Source organism: Lepidochelys olivacea, assembly GCF_965140295.1.
Source record: "Lepidochelys olivacea isolate rLepOli2 genome assembly, chromosome: 8".
Taxonomy (NCBI): domain Eukaryota; kingdom Metazoa; phylum Chordata; order Testudines; family Cheloniidae; genus Lepidochelys; species Lepidochelys olivacea.
Genome location: NC_140418.1, coordinates 87,371,154 through 87,396,003, shown reverse-complemented (window position 1 = coordinate 87,396,003; position 24,850 = coordinate 87,371,154). Strand labels below are relative to the sequence as shown.

General features: G+C 42.4%; 1 protein-coding gene across 2 annotated transcripts in view; it reads left to right on the top strand.

Annotated features, from left to right (window-relative positions):
• Positions 1–24,850, top strand: part of SRSF11 (serine and arginine rich splicing factor 11) — a 41,113-nt gene that overhangs the window by 10,267 nt on the left and 5,996 nt on the right. For both annotated transcript variants that reach the window (XM_084636715.1, XM_084636716.1), the window contains exons 2-7: positions 9,763–9,896; positions 13,894–14,003; positions 15,523–15,615; positions 16,396–16,445; positions 17,994–18,121; positions 18,727–18,808. In XM_084636715.1, the coding sequence (XP_084492841.1) occupies positions 9,763–9,896; positions 13,894–14,003; positions 15,523–15,615; positions 16,396–16,445; positions 17,994–18,121; positions 18,727–18,808 (597 nt within the window). The remainder of the gene's footprint in view (positions 1–9,762; positions 9,897–13,893; positions 14,004–15,522; positions 15,616–16,395; positions 16,446–17,993; positions 18,122–18,726; positions 18,809–24,850) is intronic.

The following is a 24,850-nucleotide window of genomic DNA, read 5'->3' as shown; positions in this document are numbered from 1 at the left end:
CCTGCAGCAACCGTTCGCATCCTTTGTTTTTTGGTAGGCTTGCCTCAGCTCCTTAACTTTCATGCAGCATTGCTGTGTGTCCCTGTTGTAGCTTCTATCCATCATGCCCTTGGAGATTTTGGCAAATATATTGGCGTTTTGTCTTTTGGAACGAAGTTCTGCCTGCACGGATTCTTCTCCCCATACAGCGATCAGATCCAGTACCTCCTGTTCGGTCCATGCTGGAGCTCTTTTGCGATTCTGGGACTCCATGGTCACCTGTGCTGATCAGCTCGCCATACTGGCCAAACAGGAAATGAAATTCAAAAGTTCCCCGGGGCTTTTCCTGTCTACCTGGCCAGGGCAACTGACTTGAGAGTGCTGTCCAGAGCAGTCACAATGGAGCACTCTGGGATAGCTCCCGGAGGCCAATACTGTCGAATTGCGTCCATGCTACCCCGTATTCGACCCAGGGAGGTCGATTTTAGCACTACTCCCCTTGCCGGGGAGGAGTACAGAAATCGATTTTAGGAGCCCTTTAAGTCGACAAAACAGGCTTGGTCATGTGGGCGGGTGAAGGGTTAAATCAACCTAACGCTGCTAAATTTGACCTAAACTCATCGTGTAAACCAGGGCTCAGATGCAGATCTTGTCATATCTCAGTCACTTGAGGGCCAAAACATACCACCCCTTTCAGGTGGGGTAAACTAGCAAGAATCTTAGGGTATGTCTACACTACGGAATAAGGTCGAATTTATAGAAGTCGGTTTTTTAGAAATCGGTTTTATATATTCGAATGTGTGTGTCCCCACAGAAAATGCTCTAAGTGCATTAAGTGCATTAACTCGGCGGAGCGCTTCCACAGTACCGAGGCTAGAGTTGACTTCCGGAGCGTTGCACTGTGGGTAGCTATCCCACAGTTCCCGCAGTCTCCGCTGCCCATTGGAATTCTGGGTTGATCCCAATGCCTGATGGGGCTAAAACATTGTCGTGGGTGGTTCTGGGTACATATCGTCGGGCCCCCGTTCCCTCCCTCCCTCCGTGAAAGCAAGGGCAGACAATCGTTTCGCGCCTTTTTTCCTGAGTTACATGTGCAGACGCCATACCACAGCAAGCATGGAGCCCGCTCAGGTAACCGTCACCCTATGTCTCCTGGGTGCTGGCAGACGCGGTACGGCATTGCTACACAGTAGCAGCAACCCCCTTGCCTTGTGGCAGCAGACGGTACAGTACGACTGGTAGCCGTCATCGTCATGTCCGAGGTGCTCCTGGCCACGTCGGCTGGGAGCGCCTGAACAGACATGGGCGCAGGGACTAAATTTGGAGTGACTTGACCAGGTCATTCTCTTTAGTCCTGCAGTCAGTCCTATTGAACCGTCTTATGGTGAGCAGGCAGGCGATACGGACTGCTAGCAGTCGTACTGTATCATCTTCTGCCAGGCAGGCAAGAGATGAGGATGGCTAGCAGTCGTACTGTACCATTTTCTGCCGAGCAGCCATGAGATGTGGATGGCATGCAGTCCTTCTGCACAGTCTGCTGCCAGCCAAATATGTAAAAGATAGATGGAGTGGATCAAAACAAGAAATAGACCAGATTTGTTTTGTACTCATTTGCCGCCTCCCCCGTCTAAGGGACTCATTCCTCTAGGTCACACTGCAGTCACTCACAGAGAAGGTGCAGCGAGGTAAATCTAGCCATGTATCAATCAGAGGCCAGACTAAACTCCTTGTTCCAATAAGAACAATAACTTAGGTGCACCATTTCTTATTGGAACCCTCCGTGAAGTCCTGCCTGAAATACTCCTTGATGTAAAGCCACTCCCTTGGTTGATTTTAGCTCCCTGAAGCCAACCCTGTAAGCCGTGTCGTCAGTTGCCCCTCTCTCCGTCAGAGCAACGTCAGACAATCGTTCCGTGCCTTTTTTCTGTGCGGACGCCATACCAAGGCAAGCATGGAGGCCGCTCAGCTCACTTTGGCAATTAGGAGCACATTAAACACCACACGCATTATCTGGCGGTATATGCAGCACCAGAACCTGGCAAAGCGATACCAAGCGAGGAGGCGACGTCAGCGCGGTCGCGTGAGTGATCAGGACATGGACACAGATTTCTCTGAAAGCATGGGCCCTGCCAATGCATGCATCATGGTGCTAATGGGGCAGGTTCATGCTGTGGAACGCCGATTCTGGGCTCGGGAAACAAGCACAGACTGGTGGGACCGCATAGTGTTGCAGGTCTGGGACGATTCCCAGTGGCTGCGAAACTTTCGCATGCGTAGGGACACTTTCATGGAACTTTGTGACTTGCTTTCCCCTGCCCTGAGGCGCATGAATACCAAGATGAGAGCAGCCCTCACAGTTGACAAGCGAGTGGCGATAGCCCTGTGGAAGCTTGCAACACTAGACAGCTACCGGTCAGTTGGGAATCAATTTGGAGTGGGCAAATCTACTGTTGGGGCTGCTGTGATGCAAGTAGCCCACGCAATCAAAGATCTGCTGCTATCAAGGGTAGTGACCCTGGGAAATGTGCAGGTCATAGTGGATGGCTTTGCTGCAATGGGATTCCCTAACTGTGGTGGGGCCATAGACGAAACCCATATCCCTATCTTGGCACCGGAGCACCAAGCCGCCGAGTACATAAACCGCAAAGGGTACTTTTTGATAGTGCTGCAAGCTCTGGTGGATCACAAAGGACGTTTCACCAACGTGGGATGGCCGGGAAAGGTACATGATGCTCGCATCTTCAGGAACTCTGGTCTGTTTCAAAACCTGCAGGAAGGGACTTTATTCCCAGACTAGAAAATAACTGTTGGGGATGTTGAAATGCCTATATGTATCCTTGGGGACCCAGCCTACCCCTTAATGCCATGGCTCATGAAGCCGTACACAGGGAGCCTGGACAGTAGTCAGGAGCTGTTCAACTACAGGCTGAGCAAGTGCAGAATGGTGGTAGAATGTGCATTTGGACATTTAAAGGCGCACTGGTGCAGTTTACTGACTCGCTTAGACCTCAGCGAAACCAATATTCCCACTGTTATTACTGCTTGCTTTGTGCTCCACAATATCTGTGAGAGTAAGGGGGAGACGTTTATGGCGTGGTGGGAGGTTGAGGCAAATCGCCTGGCTGCTGGTTACGCGCAGCCAGATACCAGGGCGGTTAGAAGAGCACAGGAGGGCGCGGTACGCATCAGAGAAGCTTTGAAAACCAGTTTCATGACTGGCCAGGCTACGGTGTGACAGTTCTGTTTGTTTCTCCTTGATGAAACCCCCTGCCCCTTGGTTCACTCTATTGCCTCTGCAAGCCGTGATTGAAGGGAGGAGGGGCGGGTGGTTAGCTTTCAGGGAAGTAAAGTCATTGTTGCTTCACATTCATGCATTCTTTATTCATTCATCACACAAATAGGGGGATGACTACCAAGGTAGCCCAGGAGGGGTGGTGGAGGAGGGAAGGAAAATGCCACACAGCACTTTAAAAGTTTACAACTTTAAAATTTATTGAATGACAGCCTTCTTTTTTGGGGGGCAATCCTCTGTGGTGGAGTGGCTGGTTGGCCGGAGGCCCCCCCACCACGTTCTTGGGCGTCTGGGTGTGGAGGCTATGGAACTTGGGGAGGAGGGCGGTTGGTTACACAGGGGCTGCAGTGGCAGTCTGTGCTCCAGCTGCCTTTGCTGCAGCTCAACCATGCACTGGAGCATACTGGTTTGGTCCTCCAGCAGCCTCAGCATTGAATCCTGCCTCCTCTCATCACGCTGCCGCCACATTTGAGCTTCAGCCCTCTCTTTAGCCCGCCACCTCTCGTCCCGGTCATTTTGTGCTTTTCTGCACTCTGACATTATTTGCCTCCACGCATTCGTCTGTGCTCTGTCAGTGTGGGAGGACAGCATGAGCTCGGAGAACATTTCATCTCGAGTGCATTTTTGTTTTTTTTCTTTTTTTTCTTTCTAAGCTTCACTAGCCTCGGGGAAGGAGAAGATCCTGTGATCATTGAAACACGTGCAGCTAGTGGAGAAAAAAAAGGGACAGCAGTATTTAAAAAGACACATTTTATAAAACAGTGGCTACACTCTTTCATGGTAAACCTTGCTGTTAACATTACATACATAGCACATGTGCTTTCGTTACAAGGTCGCATTTTGCCTCCTCCCACCACGTGGCTACCCCCTCAACCTTCCCCCCTCCCTGTGGCTAACAGCGGGGAACATTTCTGTTTAGCCACAGGCAAACAGCCCAGCAGGAATGGGCTTCTCTGAGTGTCCCCTGAAGAAAAGCACTCTATTTCAACCAGGTGACCATGAATTATATCTCACTTTCCTGAGGATAACGCAGAGAGATAAAGAATGGATGTTGTTTGAATGCCAGCAAACATACACTGCAATGCTTTGTTCTACAATGGTTCCCAAGTACGTGTTACTGGCCTGGAGTGGTATAGTGTCCTACCATGAAGGACGCAATAAGGCTGCCCTCCCCAGAAACCTTTTGCAAAGGCTTTAGGACTACATCTAGGAGAACCGCGAATGCCAGGGCAAAGTAATCCTTTCACATGCTTGCTTTTAAACCATGTATAGTATTTTAAAAGGTACGCTCACCAGAGGTCCCTTCTCCGCCTGCTGGGTCCAGGAGGCAGCCTTGGGTGGGTTCGGGGGGTACTGGCTCCAGGTCCAGGGTGAGAAACAGTTCCTGGCTGTCGGGAAAACCGGTTTCTCCTCTTGCTTGCTGTGAGCTATCTACAACCTCATCATCATCATCATGTTCTTCTTCGTCCCCAAAACCTGCTTCCGTATTGCCTCCATCTCCATTGAAGGAGTCAAACAACACGGCTGGGGTAGTGGTGACTGAACCCCCTAAAATGGCATACAGCTCATCATAGAAGCGGCATGTTTGGGGCTCTGACCCGGAGCGGCCGTTGGCCTCTCTGGTTTTCTGGTAGGCTTGCCTCGGCTCCTTCAGTTTCACGCGGCACTGCTTCGGGTCCCTGTTATGGCCTCTGTCCTTCATGCCCTGGGAGATTTTCACAAAGGTTTTGGCATTTCGAAAACGAATGGAGTTCTGATAGCATGGATTCCTCTCCCCGAACAGCGATCAGATCCCATACCTCCCGTTCGGTCCATGCTGGAGCTCTTTTGCGATTCTGGGACTCCATCATGGTCATCTCTGCTGATGAGCTCTGCATGGTCACCTGCAGCTTGCCACGCTGGCCAAACAGGAAATGAGATTCAAAAGTTCACGGTTCTTTTCCTGTCTACCTGCCAGTGCATCTGAGTTGAGAGTACTGTCCAGAGCGGTCACAATGGAGCGCTCTGGGATAGCTCCCGGAGGCCAATACCATCAAATTGTGTCCACAGTACCCCAAATTCGAGCCGGCAAGGCCGATTTAAGCGCTAATCCACTTGGGGTGGAATAAGGAAATCAATTTTAAGAGCCCTTTAAGTCGAAATAAAGGGCTTCATCGTGTGGACGGGTGCAGGTTTACATCAATTTAATGCTGCTAAATTTGACCTAAAGTCCTAGTGTAGACCAGGGCTTAGTGTTTCATACTCTTCACAATCTGCTAATTCACTTTTGGGCAAAATAAATGACCTACAAAGCCATAAATGGCCTATGTTCTCGGCATCTTAGACAAACTACTTGGAGGGGAATACTTAGGCTAGATACCTCATGATGAAGGGTGGAAAGAATTGGGGACAAAGCATTGTGTGTCAGGTGCTCACCTCTGAAATCTGATCCTGTCAGAACTACACTTACTACCTTAAGGGTGCAATAAGCCATTTTTATCCAATCAGTCCTTAATGGAATATGCTGAATAGCCACACTGTTTAATCTTTTTGAGGCAATTTGCCGCAAAGGGTCCTGCTTCTGAATTGTGTGCTGCTGGTTTTTCTCTTTCAGCAGTTAAGTGTATTTAGATACTATAGTGATGGGCAAGAGGGATGGGGAACTAAAATTGAGTTTGCAGTTAGAATAGCTACATGGCATATGCAACATATTTTCCTAGTGGAACAATTATAACTTTAGTGAAAAACACCATTCAGTGTCAAAAGGCTCATATCACATTGAAATAAATCTATATTCACTTGACCAATAAAAAGCACTTATTGAGGATGATCTTCTGTAGCAAACTTCAGTTTTCTGCACTGTTGAGTGTAGATCCATTTTAAAGTTTTAGAGGAAAAATATGTACTTTTCACTCTAATTTTAGGCATTACTGTTTACCCAAATTTTTTTTTTTTAAAAAAAAAAAGGTGCCTTGAGGCAGTGACCAAGTTGAGAAAATTTTAGCTTCATTAGATGAGTTGCAGAAATCGGTGTGATTGAACATGGATTTGAAATTAACCATTGGCTGCTACCAATCTAATAATTTACTAAAATTTCATTAAATTACCATGTGCTAGCCAGTCATTGAGGGGTATCAAAGCTTTAGTGTTTGTATTGCCTGTGTGATGTCATATATGGAATCAAACTATTGACATGAATCAGGTAAAATGGGTAGGTTGATGAGGACATATATTTGTGTAAACAGATTCTGTCTCCATCGAAGAATCTTTTTCGGAAACGGGTTAAAAAAATGATGGAGATTTGTTTAAAATGTAACATGTTTAAGTCTTTATGACATGGCGTTCTGCATTTTCTTGCAGCAGGAATTATTTGCTTTCTTTATACAGTTCTACCAATTCTGTTTAAACTAAGCAGCATCAGTTTTGTAACTTATCTAAGTCTTTGGGTTTGACTAAGGATTCAGTGGTATTGAGAATTACAGAATTTACATTTGGAATAGTAGTATGTACAGTTCTTATGATTTTTCAGCTTAGTAAGTTCCTGATCAAAAGTCAGTGCACCGGAAAGGTAAATGCTGCTGAAGAAAGTGCCAGAACCACTTCTTGGCAAAATTAGAGTGAGAATAGCAGACACTACTGAAGAAATGACATTGCAGAACCGCTAAGATGACCTGCTCAAAAGAGGAATGCGGTCAAAAGCAACCCTGGAATGGCTTTGTCTTAAAACCTACTTAATTGTGATGATATTATTGCTTGTTAGATTCTGTCAAGGCTCAGGTACTTAAGGCCAAGCTACATAGGCAAACCAAGATCTAAGAGAAATATTAAGCTAAGATGTTAATACTGTTAAAATATGAAAGTCTAAGTACTGTTCAGTCTTTTTGGTTGCTGTTCTGGTCCTTTCATGTACATAAGGATATGAAGCCTGATGTAGCAGAGTCTCAGGTCTTGAAGGTTAGACTTTGCTTTGTTAGATTGGGATCTTGCATTCAAGATTTCAGTTGGTCAGACAAATATGAAGTAAGATAAGAAGTAGTACTTTCTGATCAGTGTAGATTGCTTTAAATCACTGATTTTAATCTGTTTGCATCATGAAGCAGGAAACCTTTATTTAAATCTATTTTAATCTTGTTTTGTATTTGCACTTATTTTCCAAAAGAGAAGTTGATTCTCACTGGCTAGTAACCATTACATGTTGACTTGCAACTAAATTTAGCCTTTATACTAAATTTGGTGCTTCTCTTTGCTAACCAGGAGCATAACTGTATACACATTCATTTAAGTAGTTGTATACCTTAACATATGTCGAAAATGGTGAATGATGCATTACTTATTTACTAGATTGACATTTTACCTTTGATTTGTCGAGTTCTATTTGGAAAAATGCACAAAAAACGCATTCTAAATTTTTTTTATTAGTTAAATAAAACTAGCTTAAGTGTGCTGGATATATAACAAAAGTTTATCGCAACATGTTTTGCATTTAAAACAAACTGATTTATTAAACAAAGGAAGTGTTGTTGTCTCTAGTTATTGATTTCTTTCTGGTCACCATGGCCTTCAAGATTGTAGAACTAAGAAGTGTCATTCTCTCTTACTTAGTTTTTATTCATAGATGGAAGGGGGAAACAAGCTGTCCTGCTTTTTCAACTCACAATCAGTTTCTTAGCTTTAAATGAACTAGTTATTGAACTGAACTAGTTGAATGAACTAAAATGAGAAAATAGTCTCTTTGCACCTGCAGAAGAGGTTACTGCTGTTAGAAGCTGGATTTAACACTTCAACAAATTCTGGTTTCTAGTGCTTAGCCAGTGACTTCTACCAGTGTAGTGATTTGACTTTCAAAGATGCTGCTTTTTTTTTAATTTAATTTAAATGATTTTTAGATTATAGTAAATGAAGGCTTTGACATAAGTTATCGTACTTTTAAATAGGTTTATTGTATTTATTTTTTTAAATAAAGGAATCGGAAGTTTTAAAGAAAATTAACATTTATTTTTAGCCACCCTGTTTTGAAAACATAAAATCCAAATTATGAACCCTTTATAGATTAATTCAAACACTTTGAATTGCACCAGGATACTAATTAGAAGCCAGTAATCTATTGTGAACAGGTAAAATATGCTCCATGTTTGTAGGTATCTGAATGAAGACAATCTTCATTTGATAGATTATTTTTCAGCCACAGTGTTTCTACTGCTCAGAACTGCAAGATATTTTTAATTTGTGGGGAGTTGTCCCCAACATCGATAGGGGTCTTGCCTCATCTACCATGCAAGTGTGGCTGCTGCCTCAGACTCCCTCACTGGCTGGATAGTTTATTCCTCTGCGTAAATGAAAACTCCACTCCTACCAGGGTAAATGAAAAAACAAATTCCAAACCTTTACACATGCTCTTTGGACACCTTGAAGTTGATGTCCCTTACAACCTTCAACTCTTCGCCTTTTGTCACGGAGGAATGGAAAAGATCTTCTCACTCTCTACCAGAAATTCCAGGGTTCTTCACCCTCCCTAGGATCCTGCAACAAACAGTTTTACATGGTCCCAATGTGTATTTCCCTTGGGTAGTCATTCAGCTTTAATTGCAGCTCCACCAACAGTTGCTGCAGGTGAACTGTGGCATAGACATGGACCTGGATCTGCCCTATAAGGGACATTCTAGTCTCCTTCAAGTTCACTACATAAGAGTTCAAAAACTCTTGATGCAATTGGTGAGATTTAAAATCCATTGCCTGTCACCTTAATTTCTTGACTTTCTGTTTGATCTATTTCTGGTCCTATGTTGTTGCAAATCCTAGTTATCTGCGTATAATGTGCCCAGCTTCAAATTTGAACTTCATGCTTTTTGTGCATTTTGGAAGTTAGTCATAAGGAAACGCATGATAAACTTTAGCCTAAAAGATAAACCTATTGAAAATGTGTGAATAGCTAAATGAAAGTGCTATTTTAATCATTACTCTGTGCTTAATATAACTTCAAAAATTATTTTGGACCAAAAGCAGAGGGGTGTAGAAATTGCTATGTTTGGAGTTTCTGTGGGGGCATATACCTTTTTTTCTCTTGCCGCTGCCACCACTGCCCTTTCACATCTTACCCACTGGATCACTCTCCTGAATCATAGTTACCAGTTTGTATTCAGATAACTGGCTAATTTAGAGAAGATTGTGTGTGTGGTAGAATTAGCATTTATTTATCTCTTGTAAATGGGGAATAAAATTAATTTCCTATCCTGTAGTTAGATCTCTGGTGATCACGGCAAAGCAACTTCATTCAGTATCATTTCATTCTTATGTACACATTCTTATCAATCATCCTTGTTAATGAAAGCTTAATGGTAAGAACTGATACAAAATTCAAACCACACTGCAACACTTGTGCTCTATATTCAGATACATAGTCATTAGACTTAATACAGTGAACAGATTGCAAATGTTTAAGTGTTTTTAATGAATTTGTCTGATTTTTTTTGTTAAGTTTGTATCTAATACTACTATTTTTTTTTTTCCTTTAGTGATTCTCCTTTGCCTGTTTCATCACGGGTCTGTTTTGTAAAGTTCCATGATCCTGACTCGGCAGTTGTGGCCCAGCATCTGACAAACACTGTGTTCGTTGACAGAGCGTTGATAGTCGTACCATATGCAGAAGGTTTGTGAATTGTTTAATGACCTATGAAGTCGTCATAAGATGGCAGTCTACCCCAGTATAGTTCAGTAGAGTGAGGTTTAGTAACCTGTAAAATATCTAAGATATTAACGTTTTGAAACCCTTGGTACGCTGTCATTAGGTCTTTCATTAAAGCAAATTTTTGTTTTTCTGTTGACACCCGATGAAAGCTGGAAGTTTTCCTGTTAATCTTTTATATAAGAAAATCTTACATTTAAGGTGCGAATGTTTTTAAGCAGAATTATATGAAAATTATGCTCTTAATGCATCAAAGTCCCTAAGACATGTTTCTAACCAGACTTAAAAATGCTGACTTGTATGCATAAGAAACATTGCCTTAAAGATGAATTATTCAGGATATGTATTTTTATATAATTTCCTCATGCAAGTTTTTTCTCCCTCTTTGAGAGTGAATGGGGGAGTGGATTAGCAGTTATTTTGCAGTGTCTTTGCTACTTCGTTTAGTTGACAACTTCTCTGAAAAAACATTCACCCTCCCTGTAAATTCCAGTATACCAAGGGTTTGAATGATTATGCTTTAAGATGAAAGTGAGATCTTCCAAGAGGTGCCAAATGGGCACTGGGTATTAGATTTTATTCCAAATTTTCTTGTTCAGGCTTGCTATATTTTATAGAATTTCACTGAATAATAAACTCTTCTCTCTGTTATTTGTGTGTGTGATTTTTGTAGTGGAGAAGGCAAATGCAAAGCCCTTCCAGATGACTGAAACACAGTGGGTCCTCTGCAGCTACAGGGGATTCTAGACATTAACTAAAGGCCAGCAAGCACTCAAGTCCCCAAGTGTTTTCCTGGTGTAACCACTTGTTAACTACATTATCTCTTCTTCTTCTTCTTCTTCTTTTTTTTTTTTAACATTATAGGGTGTTACAGTAATTTAAAAGACCGTGAGCAGGTTTTTTGGAACTTGTTTTAAAACAATGTGTTGAGAAGACAACACTTCTTACAGAAGTCTCATTAAACTTTACTAGGCTTTAGAAGTAATTTATTTCAAATATATTGATTATTGGTTTATTCTTAAATTTTTTTACTTAAAATCCTTTTGAAATAGAGTAAAATCTCTGCGGATTAAGTCGTATTACAGTAACAAATTTAAGATAAGGCCTGTGTTGTTCAGACTTTTGACAAGGCAATTTAATTCTATCAGCTGTCTTCCATGGCTGGTGAGCAGTCATAGGTTCTTGTTAAAAGAAAAATTTTAAAAGAAATTAAACATTTAAGACTTAATTACTTTAAAATTTGTAGCATGATCTGTAATTGAGTCATTTTTCAAAATACAGAACACTTTCTAAGTAGTTGCTTTGGTTTACATTAATCTGGGCAAAAAGTGAATCTTAAGGAATTTCTTCCTTATTCTTATTTATACATTATTAAGTCATGCTATAATAACAGTATCTCTGTCAATAGCATTTAAATATTTCAGAGGCCCTTGTTTAAGAACTTTAAACTCAACATTTGAATTACTGATGGGTAATGTGGTTCTCTGTCAGTATGACTGACGGATTTGCTTGATGGTGGATAAACTTGGCATTTAGAGAAATCTGCCCAATAGTTTCAGTTCTGAATGTGCTAAAGATGATATGTTACAAGTTAAACCAATACTAGCATTTTATTGGGCCTATTTTGAACAAGGAGTTTCTTGTGGGATGAGCGGCATCTTGTGTGTGGTTCTGGAGATTCAGAATTTTGGACATGATATGGCATATCACAGTACAGAGTCTGCTGTTTTCAAGTTAAATTTAAGTCCCTTATTTTTGTAATAAAATGTTTGCTTTTATACTTGGAATACAGAGTTTTCTCTTTATATTTATCAGTAGGGCCCCAATTCAACAAGGTACTTAAGCACAGTATAGGAAGGTATTTGAAGTCAGCAAGACTATTTACGTGCTTATAGCTAGGCACATGCTTAAGTAGTCTGCTGAACTGGAGCCCAATACTCTATAATTTCTATTGTGATATTCTGTATTAATGTTGTCCATCACTAAAGTAAATGTTAATTATTACACTGCACAGATAATAGTCCCCTATATCACAATCACAGTCCAGTTTTAGCTTTTACTGATATTTTTGGTGTTGGCTGTTGCTTTGTGTTTTAGACCTATACACAAAGTCTACGGTAAGGCATAGTATTAATTTTAATTTTCACTGTGATATTCCTAGATTTGGAAGGAATTTTAATATTAAAGATGGTTGGGGGGTTATTTAGGTTCTTTGGTTAATATTTGTTTCTTTTGTCTGTTTCTTTTTCTTTCATTTCTACACATTCAAGCAGTATTTCTTGGTTCTAACAAAGCAGCAGTAAAAAAAAACTTTGCCGCATGAAAATTAACTGGTGAGGGGCCTCATTGCTTTTTTTTAAATTGTAGTTTTATTTATTTCTAAATACTTTAAAAAAAAAAAAAAGAGGATCAAATGCATGACTCTTTTTTTAATGGATGCAGATCTTCTGAGGTGTCTCAAGATAAGTCAGAGGAGTTGTATTTAGATGCCAGAAATGTATTTGCACTAATTTGAAATATGTGTAGATATAATTTATAATATCCTCTGAGACATAATTTTGCATGCAAAATTACCCCTAATCTCTATAGGTATGTTAATATATTGATGCATTAATGCCCTATATCTAAATGACCTTTCTCCCCCCCCCCCCCCATAACTTTTGGTATCTAAATTGATGACCGCTCAATGACACAAGCAAGATAACACTGCTGTGTATTATACATTTGTTTATATTATCGGCACTTCTCAGTATAGGTGGAAGGAACCATTACCTTTATTTAACAGTGGTTTTTCTTTTTTGTTGTTGTGTTTTACAGTTCTTTTCCCTGGTTCAGCCTGAACTATATACCAGGCCCTGCTGAAAATACCACCCAACAGTTTTCTTCTGCAGCTTATCCAGTTTCTCTTAAGTGCCCTGTACATATTGTATGTTTTATGATGAGATGCAGTTTCTCAATATGTATTACAGAAACACTACTGGTATTTGCAAATATATAGTAAAATTGTCTTATTGAACTCTCATTTTGGGGGCTTGGGCACATTAACAGATTAATCCATCTGTATAGGGCTTTTGCTGTTGGATAGAATAAAAATTACCTACATATATATTTGTTTCGTAGTAGGACCCTTAATAAGATTGTTCTGTGTGCAGAATAGGCAGTAAAATCAGCCACACTTGTCTTAGTTGGCTACAAGAGTTTGGGCCAGAAGTTTTTTCTGAAATGGCAATATGTAGCAGCATTCTTGGTACAGTAAGTGTGGCACATAATGGAACATATGCATTTTACTGGACAGGTAAGGAATGTGCCACAATATATTGTATATACACACAGAGCGTGTATTTGGAGATCTGCAGACACTTTCATATTCATTTGACGAGTCAGCAAAAGCCCTACGCTTTATTCAACAAAATATTTCCTTACCGTCTCTTAATTTTTACAAAATTTGTATGGTAGGTGTAAAAAATCATAGTGAACTGTACCATATTATTAACCCCTAAATCAAACTTTTTTTGTCTTGTGTATCTTGATTTTTCTGTGTGCTTTATAGTGAAGCAGCCGACACGAGTCGTTGTTCATAAAACAGCTTTTGAAAGTTGAGAGCACACCCCTGGAGAACCGACTGTGCTTGCTTACGTTTGGTTCATGACTTAAAAATCGAGTACAGGTGATGAAATCTTGGCAGTGTTAACAAAAAAGTAGTGTGTATTGTGCTATTTTTTACGCTAGAAACTTAACCATTTGTAGAGAAAAAGGAACAGTCAAATTTCACACATTGAAGTTTCATTCTGACATAAAATTTAATGATAAATATTAATAGAAATCAAGCTTTATATTTTAGCCAACATAAGTACTTTCAACAAACTCAGGTGGTGTATCAGGGAGACATTTTCTGGGTGTATTTGTGTGTTTTCTGACCTTGAGAGAGAATATATTCTAATGCAAGGCTGTTTCTCTGCAGGAATTATTCCTGATGAGACTAAGGCTTTATCTCTTTTGGCACCAGCTAATGCTGTGGCAGGTCTGCTGCCTGGAGGTGGTCTCCTGCCTACTCCCAACCCACTTTCTCAGGTAGGTTTTCATTTGCTTGGAGTGAAAGGAATACTGTACATATTTTGCTAGATCTTAATCTACTATATTAATGCACTTGGGCAAATAGGCTTGGATGGCAAGAAGAGATTTGACTTTGTATTGATCATTGTAGTGGTTTAGTTAAACACTGTAACCACACTGCAAATCAGTTGTACCATGATGAACTGTATGGTATAACAATGGTAGGTCGTTAGTGTGGAGACTGGGTTTTTACAAGCATGCTCAGAAATTTAATTAGTGCTTCTAGTAGCCTGTATAAGTTCTTTGGTGACTCCTAACCATGGGGAAGAAGAGTTTGGGATTAAATTATTCAGAAGATTTTATCAGACTTCCGTTGGGGCAAGTTCTCAGTTCTATCTCTTTATATTAAAACCATTAAATAACTTGGTCCAGAACTGGCTTTAAATACAGTTATTGTTTGAAGGGTTAGTTTGTCTTAAGATGGACTGTATACATTCTTGAAAATGTGTATATTGTACACAGATCCTTAACTTCAATTGTGCCAATCTGAAATGCGCTTTACTTTGGAATTTATTTAATAGATTTTCTTATATGATTATTTAGGCTGTCTCAGAAACTATAATGGCTGGTATGGATTTTTAAAAGCATCTAAAGGAGTTAGGTGCCCAGCTTCCATTGACTTTCAGTGGGAGTTGGGTGTATATATATTCAGTAGGCATGTTTCAGAATTCCATTATTGTTTTCATAGAATCTGTTTGAGTATCCTTGTATGCCTTTAAAGGGGGAGGGAAGGTACATACTTACTATGCAGATCTGTTTTCTGTGTGTATTCAGTCATAATTGCTCACTTCAGTGAGAAAAATGGGGGGGGGGAGGGGTTGTGTATTTTTAAAACTGCCTTTTACTTTGGCTAGCATTGCAGACCCACTGCAACTAAAATAGTGAGATGGATTCTGTTCCTTTTTAGCATCTGCAGTTGTTTACTAAATTCTAATGGCTTACATCTGGTCAGTCAGTTTGCACAGGTATTTCTGAAGGTATAATATTACCTTCAGAGCCTTTTATTAGGCATGATGAATGCTACGGAAAGAATCCTGGTAGAGTTTGTAGTCTGGCTGTTAAAATTGCCTTTTTAATTGTAATCTAAGCATACTTGCTATAGAAAGTGAAGCAATAAACATAGTGATATTTTTAGTCACTTTTTAAAAAAAAAAAAAAGTCATTTTAAGTTGTTTGTGTGGAATATAATGGCAAAGTCTTTTTGGTTGGTGGTTGTTTCCCTCCCACCCACCCAGCCCAAGGGAGTGGGAGGCAATCTTTTTTTCCCCCTAAAATTCCAATAGTATTACTTCTATATGTTTCAGTTTGCAAATACATAAGTAGGAGAGGCGAAGTGGTCTTACTGGCACTTTTGCTAAAGGGTATATTAATGTACATGATTGCTAGATTGGGTTTAAATTAGGAGGTGATGTGGTAGTGTTAAAGGGACTGTACTGTGTCAATGCCTGTTTTTTAATTTATCATCTGTGTGTTATAGATTGGTGCTGTTCCTTTAGCTGCTTTGGGAGCTCCTGCTCTTGATCCTGCCCTAGCTGCTCTTGGGCTTCCTGGAGCAAACTTAAACTCTCAGGTATGTAAGTGACTTTTTATTTTTTTCCCAGCTTTGGCAGACTTTTAGACTGTGGTCAGTAGATTGTGATCCACCAGTATATTAATTGACCGACTGAAGGTCCAGGACTTGCTATATTTATTCCTGAACCAGTGCTAAAAAAATACTGTTATAGCAAGGGACCAAATTGGGCATAGTTTTAAGTTCCAATAATTTTTAGAAATTAATCCTATTTTTCATATGATACAGTACATTTGTTTATGGGCCTAGCAGTTTCATAGTACAACTTAAAAATCCTTTTGCAGTCTTGCTTCTTTTCTAATTTAATCCTGACACTTGAGATAATATATACTAAAGAATTACTGTCTCTAAAACCCTGTGGTTGATTCCAACTGAAGACTTGGAACACCAGCATTCAAATGGTGTAGGTCAGGCTCCTGGGGGAATTCTGTGCCTAAAAATTCTGCACAGAATATTTTAAAGTTCTGCAAATTTTATTTGTCAAAATAACACTGTATAATCATGCCATTTTCAATTATTTTGGTAATTTATTTCAAAATATCTGTCTGCAAGTATGTCTGTAACAACACACACACCCACCCACCCCCCAGAAGTAGAAGGTTAAAGAAACCACTGAACCCTAGTCCCTGTTTCTTTGTGTTGTCTCTGCATTTCTCAACTGTAAGCACTTTGTGCTCTTGTTTTTAGCTATATTCCATGTGTATTCAGGCTTGGTTAACCTGTCAATGTGTTAAAGCAAATTTCATGCTTTTCAACATGTTTTAAAATGTCTCTTCACAGTCTCTTGCAGCAGATCAGCTATTAAAGCTTATGAGCACAGTGGATCCAAAGTAAGTGCAAGTGATAGCTTTCAGTATTTAGGTTTATATTGGCGTGCACTTAATCTTGAGGGTAATGTTTCATGTCACTCAATACTGACCCATTTCCCACACCTGGCCAGATAAAGACTGGAAGAAACTAGCTTCCTGTGGAAGCCACCTGGGCTGGGGGTGGGGAGTTGGTTCACCGTAGCACTAGGCATCAAAGACTGTGTTTCTCCTAGTTTGGTGGCGAGAGGAATTCAGTTTTTTCATTACTCCATGCCCTTTATGTAAAGAAACTTGTGGTGCAGTCACTTTAATCCTTTTTAAACCATTAGGTACAAGCAAGTACACCTTGCACAGAAACAAGTTGACTTCTGAAAACAAAGTTAAAACGGAATCTTGTGTTCTGCAGGTCGCATCAATCTGAATTAGTTTACTTTCTCCTCTAAGGATTTACCCTTTAAGACGATCAGAATAAAAATTTCTGCCTTTTCAAAAATATTTGAGGGGTAACATTGGTAACTGGTATCTATACAAGACAATAAATGGACCCCTTACTACTTGTGGGCTCAATAGTGATACCCTGGGCCAAAGCAATAAGAGGATGTAAGCTGTCCCATGTCCTCGTACCCTGTATCACTGCTTCCAGCACAGAGCAGATTTGTGGAGCTTGCTACATAAGATGTCTATCCAACCTCTTTCCATTTCTTCCCTGCCCACCCCTGTGAGTAGGGGAAGGAGCAATGTAGTTACATCTGAATACACTTCATCTCCAGTTGTGCTTTGGTCTTCTTGATTACACCCCTGCATGTCAAGCAATATTTTTATACTCCTCCCTAGTCATCTGTCCAAGTTTTCACTACTTGTAAGCATCCTTTTTGTGTTTAAGCCCACCGTAGATTTCTCTGTTAAGCCAAGCTGGTCGCCTGCCATATTTACTGTTCTTTCTGCGCATCGGGATGATTTGTTCCTGTGCCCTCAATAAGGCTTCTTTAAAATACAGCCAGTCTTCTGGCCTCCTTACCCCCTCATCTTAGCCTCCCAGGGGTCCTGTCCATCAGTTCCCTGAGGGAGTCAAAGTCTGCTTTTCTGAAGTCCAGGGTCCATATTCTGCTGCTCTCCTTTCTTCCTTTTGTCAGGATCCTGAACTTGACCATCTCATGGTGATCGCTGGGCATGCTCATGCTGCCCAGTGTGTGATGGTGTGGTCATGGTGCATGGCTCACATTGCCCTGTGTGCAGTGGTGTGGTCATGGTGCCTGGCTCATGTTGTCCTATGCGCAGAGGTGTGGCCACCGAGCATGGCTCCGGCTGCCCTGTGTGTGATGGTGTGGTTGTGGTGGGTTCAGTCAGATAGGCTGGAGGGTGCACATGACACTCTTTCCCCCAAGCAGTGGCAAGACCAGGAGGGAGTTTGACTCAGAGCTGCAATCTCCTTCTTGGGCTAATCAAAGAGCAGTACCCCTTACTTCCAAGCAAGTTGCAGTCTGCCCAGTCTAGGTCAGTATTCGTTTAAAAAGTCAGTTTTTTTCAATCTGAAATTTCATTTTCACTTCACTTAATGGCTTGTTCCAGGTTGAACCATGTAGCTGCAGGTCTTGTCTCACCAAGTCTGAAATCTGATACCTCCAGTAAAGAAATAGAGGAAGCTATGAAAAGAGTAAGAGAAGCACAATCACTGATTTCTGCAGCCATAGAGCCAGGTAATTGAACTACTTTTAAATATTTGGTTAAACACCATTTTTGGCGGTATAGCCGCTAAAAAGGGCTTATACACTGTAAAACATAGTTTTCATACTTTCCTTTTTCACTAGGAGGGTGGTGAAACACTGGAATGAGTTACCTAGGGAGGTGGTAGAATCTCCTTCCTTGGAAGTTTTTAAGGTCAGGCTTGACAAAGCCCTGGCTCGGATGATTTAATTGGGGATTGATTAATTAATTAATTAATTGGGGTGGGAATGCTGAAACTTACGTTTTTCTTCCCACAGCTAAATGCTTGAGTTGAGCAGGTGTGAATTTTTTTTCACTAGTATGAATAAAAATTACTTCCCCTCTAAATCAAGTTTCATGTTATATCATAGTCTACTAGTTCTCCAAAGCATCTTCCAAGAACAGGCTAGACCAGACCTGAATTTCTGATACTTAAAACAAAAACAACACCACCACCAAAAAACAACTTTTCAAGCTTTCTTTTGCTTCTTTATGATGTCTGAAGAGGGTGCAAACACGCTTACTTCCTTTTATGGGTGGTCTTAAAGATAGATACCACTTTTACCTTTGTACTAATGTTTCCCCTTCGTAATTTCAGATAAAAAAGATGAAAAACGAAGGCATTCAAGATCAAGATCACGATCAAGAAGGAGGAGAACTCCTTCTACTTCTAGGCACAGGTTAGATTTCTCACTCCATAAATATTAACAGAAATAAGTGCCTTACACAGTTCCTTCAAAATTCCGTTTAAAACGTTAAGCTTGGCAATACCGGCTGTTAGGTACAAATAGAGAAAAAAGCAAATCTGTTTAGTGGTGTTAAGTTGACTACCAGGACCAGTGCAGAGTATGACAGTGAGTAAAGCCATGTAGAGAGCTTGGGAACGTGGATTGGAAAGTGACATTGTAGCACAGACAGTCCTGTACTTTACAGCACCAAGAGTTGCACTGACAACTTGCTCGGAGCCTTAAGAGTGTCCACTGAAACATTTTTATTTCGCACCCTGTGTGGTGGAGCAGATGTCCCACACAAGCAGAAAAAGGGTTAAGGAGAGCCTATGGTCTCATCTAGCCTCGCCCTGCTATACCTTTAGCCAATGCTAAACCTGCAGGGGGAATAAAAGGAGAGAGCCTGGCTCAGTTGGGGGCTAGTTGGTCAGGAAGGAGGGACAGAGCTCCACCTGAAGGGAGCTTTGCCTACAGAGCTGTAGTAGGACAGACACTGGAGAGGAGCAGTTAGACCCCAGGAGTGAGCAGCTCCTCTTCCCCCCTCCCTCCTCCCCCCCCGGTGGCTGTGTTATGGTGTCTAGAAGGTCTCCAGGAGGGTGCTGCTCCTTCCATGCTGTATGGATTTGATGGAGAATGCAGGCAATGACCTTCTTCCTGTGGAAGGGAGCTGGTCAAACCTTAAAAAAGGAGGGACCCTAAACAAATGCCACCAGCCCCTGTAGCTGGATGCATATGGATTAGCTGCTGAAGTGAATGGCTGAGCAGAATGCTCAACAGCAACTTTTCCAGCAAATGGCCAACCAGCGGGAGCAGTTAATCCATGATCTAGCAGCCCAACAGCAGCAGCTGGTACAACAATTGGTCACCCTAATACAGCCAGCCACTACAGTGGTACCAGCAGGCCTAGACCTAATGGCAGATCCTGTTCCTGTCAGGAACAAAGATAGGGCCTAATAGTGACACCAAGGCGTTCCTCAAAATCTTTGAACAGGTAGTCACAGCAGCTCGTTGGCCCCTTGAACAGCAGGCAGATTTGCTTGCCCTATACTTAACTGGGAGAGTGCAAATGGTTTATGTACTTTAGACTTTTTACTGCCTGAGATTATGGACAGGTCAAAGTGGCCATCCACAATGCTCTGGATGTCTCAGAAGAGATGTTCTGACGCTTCCTGGAGGAGTAGTATCCTCTGAGAGCATGGCTTCCCCCCCCCCCCCCAGTTGCCCAAAAGCTATGAGATTTGTGTTGGAGATGGCTCAGACCTCAGATGAAGACATGAACCTTGGTGGTAGAAAGAATTTTATTCAAACAGTTCACCCAGATACTCCCCTTCTCCACTCCCTTCCCCGAGGGAAAGGACTGGATCCTACAGCTTCAACCTGAGGCAATGACTGACACCCTTTGCCTCATGGAGTACTATCTGACAACCAAGATCCCCATGATGATGATCTGCTACAGGCCTGCTGGAGCCAAGGGATGAGCACAGGCGAATGAGAGAGCTGGCTACAGAGGCTGACATCTTGGCAGGGGTTCCACCCTGCTGACCCCTCACCAGGACACATGAGGTAGGGTCCTGTGTGTTGCAGGGACGTTGGATAGCCTGGACCAAAGGTCTGGGGCTGTTGACCTGGGTCCCAGTTCAAGAAACCACCAACCTGCCTGGCCTTAAGAAGGGAACAACCATGGAAACTGAAGTAGGGGGACCCTACTCAGAGGAGACTTTTGAGGGACCCCAGGGGGTGCTGATCACAGCATCAAAGCCCAAAACGTGGCTGTCGTGGGCAGTGTTCCCAAGATCGCAGCTTTCTGCATATATGGATAGCAGGAGCCCATGCTTGAAGATCAAAGTCTTATGAAGTTGATCACCCCCATAAGGGTGATCTTTTGGACTCAGCATATTCTCAATCCTGATGTTGATCTTGGTGGTCCCAAATCCTGGATCACCCTGGGGAACTATCCTTCTACAATATGTACACAGGGACATGAAACCCTACCCTTGCGTCCAAGGTAACCTAATTGTGGGGAAGCATAATGGTTGGCCTGGCCCCATCCCTTGCCTATTCAGTTAATGGCTGAGATTGGGAATATTGCAGGGATCTGATGAAGGAATCGTTGGGACCTTTTTCTGAGCAACAAGTCTCCCCAATTCCACATACCCTAGTGAACCTGGTGTGGGAGATGTCTCTTCTCTAGCAGCAGGAACTTTCATGCAAATTGGCAACAGCCAAACAGAGTGAGGCCCAGTATTATCCCAACTTGGAGACCCTTTCTTCCCTCGAGTATGAGATCATAACAAAATTTTCAAACTCCTTGAAGAATGGAAAGCTGATGACATCCTGAGCTGACCCTATACCCAAGTGGTGGTTGTCGGTGAGGAATTGGTGGAACCTTGACAAGATGAAGCTTCCCTCATTTTGAGAGAAGGCCAACCGCCTACTTCACCTTGAGAGAGACTACCAGACCAAGGAAATGAGAAAACCAGCTTCTGGTGCCCAGATCCTACCAGAGGGAGGTTATATGGCTGGTCCACACCAGATCCTTCATGGGCACCTTGGGATGGAGAAAACACTGTCTCGAATTCTAGCCTGGGCTTTTTGGCCTTTAGTGTATATGGACTTCCCCAGCTTTTGTGCTTTGTGTGCCAGCTCACAACACTCTGGACAGTGGTTTCCCTCCCACCCATGAACATACCCTTTGAATGTATTGGAATGGACATAGTTGGCCCCGTAACTATGCTGCAAGCTACCAGTACATTCTGGTGCTTGTAGACTATGCCACCTGGTATCCTGAAGCTCATACTTGTGTGCTCCATAAATACCAGAGTAGCTGCTTCTGAACTTTTGAAGATCTTTGCCTGGGTTTGGGTTCCATGGGAAATTATAATGGACTTGTGTACAAACCTCATTTCCCAGACGATGAAGCAAGAATGTCAGTTGTGAAAATGAAGACTCTCTGAATGTCTGTCCACTGTTCCCACAGAGATGGGCTAATGGAACACTTTAACAGGTTGCTAAAGAATATGCTGAGAAGGTTCATAGCTATGGATATCTGCCACTGGGACCAAGTGAAGTGCCACAATCCTCCACCGGCTTCCTAACATTTGAGCTATTATGTGGGAGACAAGCATGAGGGGTTTTGGATCTCATTCAGCAAATGTGGGAAAAACGGTCACCTCAGTTTGACATTGTGGTACAGTGTGTTCTTAGCCTTCAGGAGAAGCCTGAAGTTCTAGGCTCATTTGCCAGCAAGAACCTCCTAGGTGCCCAGATCACACAGGAAGCATCCTGTCATAAAGGGATCCACCTCCCAGGTGTTTCACCCTGAGGATCAAGTTCTCTTGTTATTTCCAAATTCGTGTGGAATCAAAGCTGCTGCCAGGGGCCTTATGAGGTGATACAACAAGTGGAGCCTGTGAATTATGAGATCCAGCAACAGACAGAAATTCAAAGTTTACCCCATGAATCTTTTAATGCTATGGAAAGCCTTGTTCATAGCCCTTACCCACTGGAGACCAAATTAGTCCCACAGGCCACTGCAGTCTTGAGGGTTGGGATGATCAAAATCAGGAGCAATGTCACTCCAGAACAGAGGGTCCAGCCCCACCAGTTGATCACTGCTGCCTTCTCCACTGTGTTTTCTGTGCAGCCCAGATGAACTCATCTGATCACTCATCACGTCCAGACTGAACCAGAACACTTGTCCAAGAAAATCTACAACCCCATCATCCCGAGAGGATGAGAGAAACTAACTGACGCTCCTGCTTCACAGTGCTAGTGCTGAGAATAATTGAGCTGTTTACTGACTGGAGAGCCCAATAACGCTGGTCCCTAAGCCAGTTAGGACCACTTGCTTTTGCGTAGATTTCAGGAAAGTCAACATATTGAAAGTTGATGCCTACCCTCTGCCATGTGTTGACTAATTCTTGACTGGCTGGATGAGGTGGAGTACATTACCCTCATGCCTGAGACCTGGGGGAAAAACAGCCTTGCTTCCCCTTTTGGCTTCTTTTCAATTCTTGATTTGCTGTTTGGATTCCATGACCCCCCCCAGCCACGTTCAGAAGGTTAATGGACCAGGTCTTCCAGCCCCATAACATGCTGCTGCATACCTGGATGACATCGTAATCTGTAGTCAGACTTGTGTGAAGATCATCTGAAACATGTAACTGCCGTGCTCCTGTTCCTTAGGGTGGCTGGCCTCACTGCAAACCCTACTAAATGCCATCTGGCAAAAATGAGATGACGTACATAGAGTATGTCCTGGAGAAGGGCAAGGTGCAACCCTTGTGGATAAGGTCCAGGCCTACAGACACGCCCTTCACCAGCCCCAAAGAAACAGGTACACTGTTTCCTAAGACTGAAATAATGCTACCAACAATTTATTACTGGCTTCTTGGCCATGCAGCCTCCCTTATGGATCTCATTAAACCAATAGCCCAAAGAAATTCCAGTGGGCCAACATTTGTGAAAAGGCCTTTCAGACCCATAGGGCTCACCTCTTCTGAGAACCTGTCTCGTATAGCTGCAGCTTCACTAGGAAATTCCCACTACAGAGTAACACCTCTGATGTGGGACTAGAGGCGGTCTTATCCCAGTTGGTGGAATGTGAAAAAAACACCTCATCCTCTACCTTGGTTGGAAATTATTCCCAATGGAGAAGGCATATTCCATAATCATGAAAGAGGCGTAGTCAGTGAAGTGGACCATGGACTTGCTGTTATACTACCTTCTTAGCAATAATTTCACTTTAGTTAGCAACCATGCCGTGCTACATTGGCTCCACGCCATGAAAGACACCCAACCCCAAATTAAGAGGATGGTATCTATCTCTCAAGCCCTTCTCCTTCCACATCCAGTACATCACACAAATTGTGATTGATTGTTTTTCTTGGGAGAGCTGGTGGGGGAGGGAGGTACCCAAAATGGTATTTGGGGGTGGGAGATGTGATGGGATAGAAAGGCCCCACACCAGCAGAGAAAGAGTTAAGGAGAGCCTATGGGTAAGGCTAGCTCCCCCGTGAGCTATCTCTGCACCCAGTGCCAAGCCTGGAGGAGGAATAAAAGGACGGGACCTGGCTTGTCAGCACAAAGGATGGAGTTCTGCCTCTCTGCTTGCAGAGCTGTGGAAGAACAGGTCTGCTAGCTGGAGGAACATTTAACCCCATAAACAGGCAATGCATGAGTAAGAGAATGGGAGACAGGCCTGAAGGGAAGGGTGGGGTGCCCCACTGGAAGACTGGGGGATGGCCCAGAATTGACTTGGGTGTGCTTTTTGATTTGGAACTGTTTTAGGCCTCTTTCCCCCTCCTCCCTCACAGTGGGATAAGACTGAAGGGACAACTAATTTGTGGGCCAGAGGCCTACTACAGTGTCACCAGAAGGGGGCACTCATTTCTCTCCTTGGAAGACCCAAGTTAGGGCACTTCAAAGGTCCCCATGAGGGTGTTGCTTTTGCCACACTATTACACTGTGTTTATAATCTAATTCTAAGTATTTTACCTCTTATCAATGCAATTTTAAAAACTGAATGCATTAATCTTCCCCAATCCCAAACCCTTCCCTCTTCATTGCTATCAACAACTAACCTATTCTATCGTTTGGCCAATCTTCATCTTTTACTCCTCCTACCACTGCGTCCTCTATGCTGCAAAGTAATGTCTATTTATACTACTATAAATCTGCCCTTTCATTTTTCATCCTTAGTTGTATAATCCATGCTCGGGTAATCACATGTCTAGATTTCTGCAGGGTTCTCTTTAAGGTTGACTGTTTGCAAAATCAAACACCAGGAAATTTGTTTGCAACATAAATTTGGGTTATGCAATATTCAGACACCCACAAATTATATGTGCTGATGCCACTACTGCCGGCTTCCGATTCAACAATGACACATATGTATTTGATATGGTCTCACATGACCTTCTCATAAACAAACTAAGAAAATGCAACCTAGATGAAGCTACTAATAAGGTGGGTGCAAAACTGGTTGGAAAACCG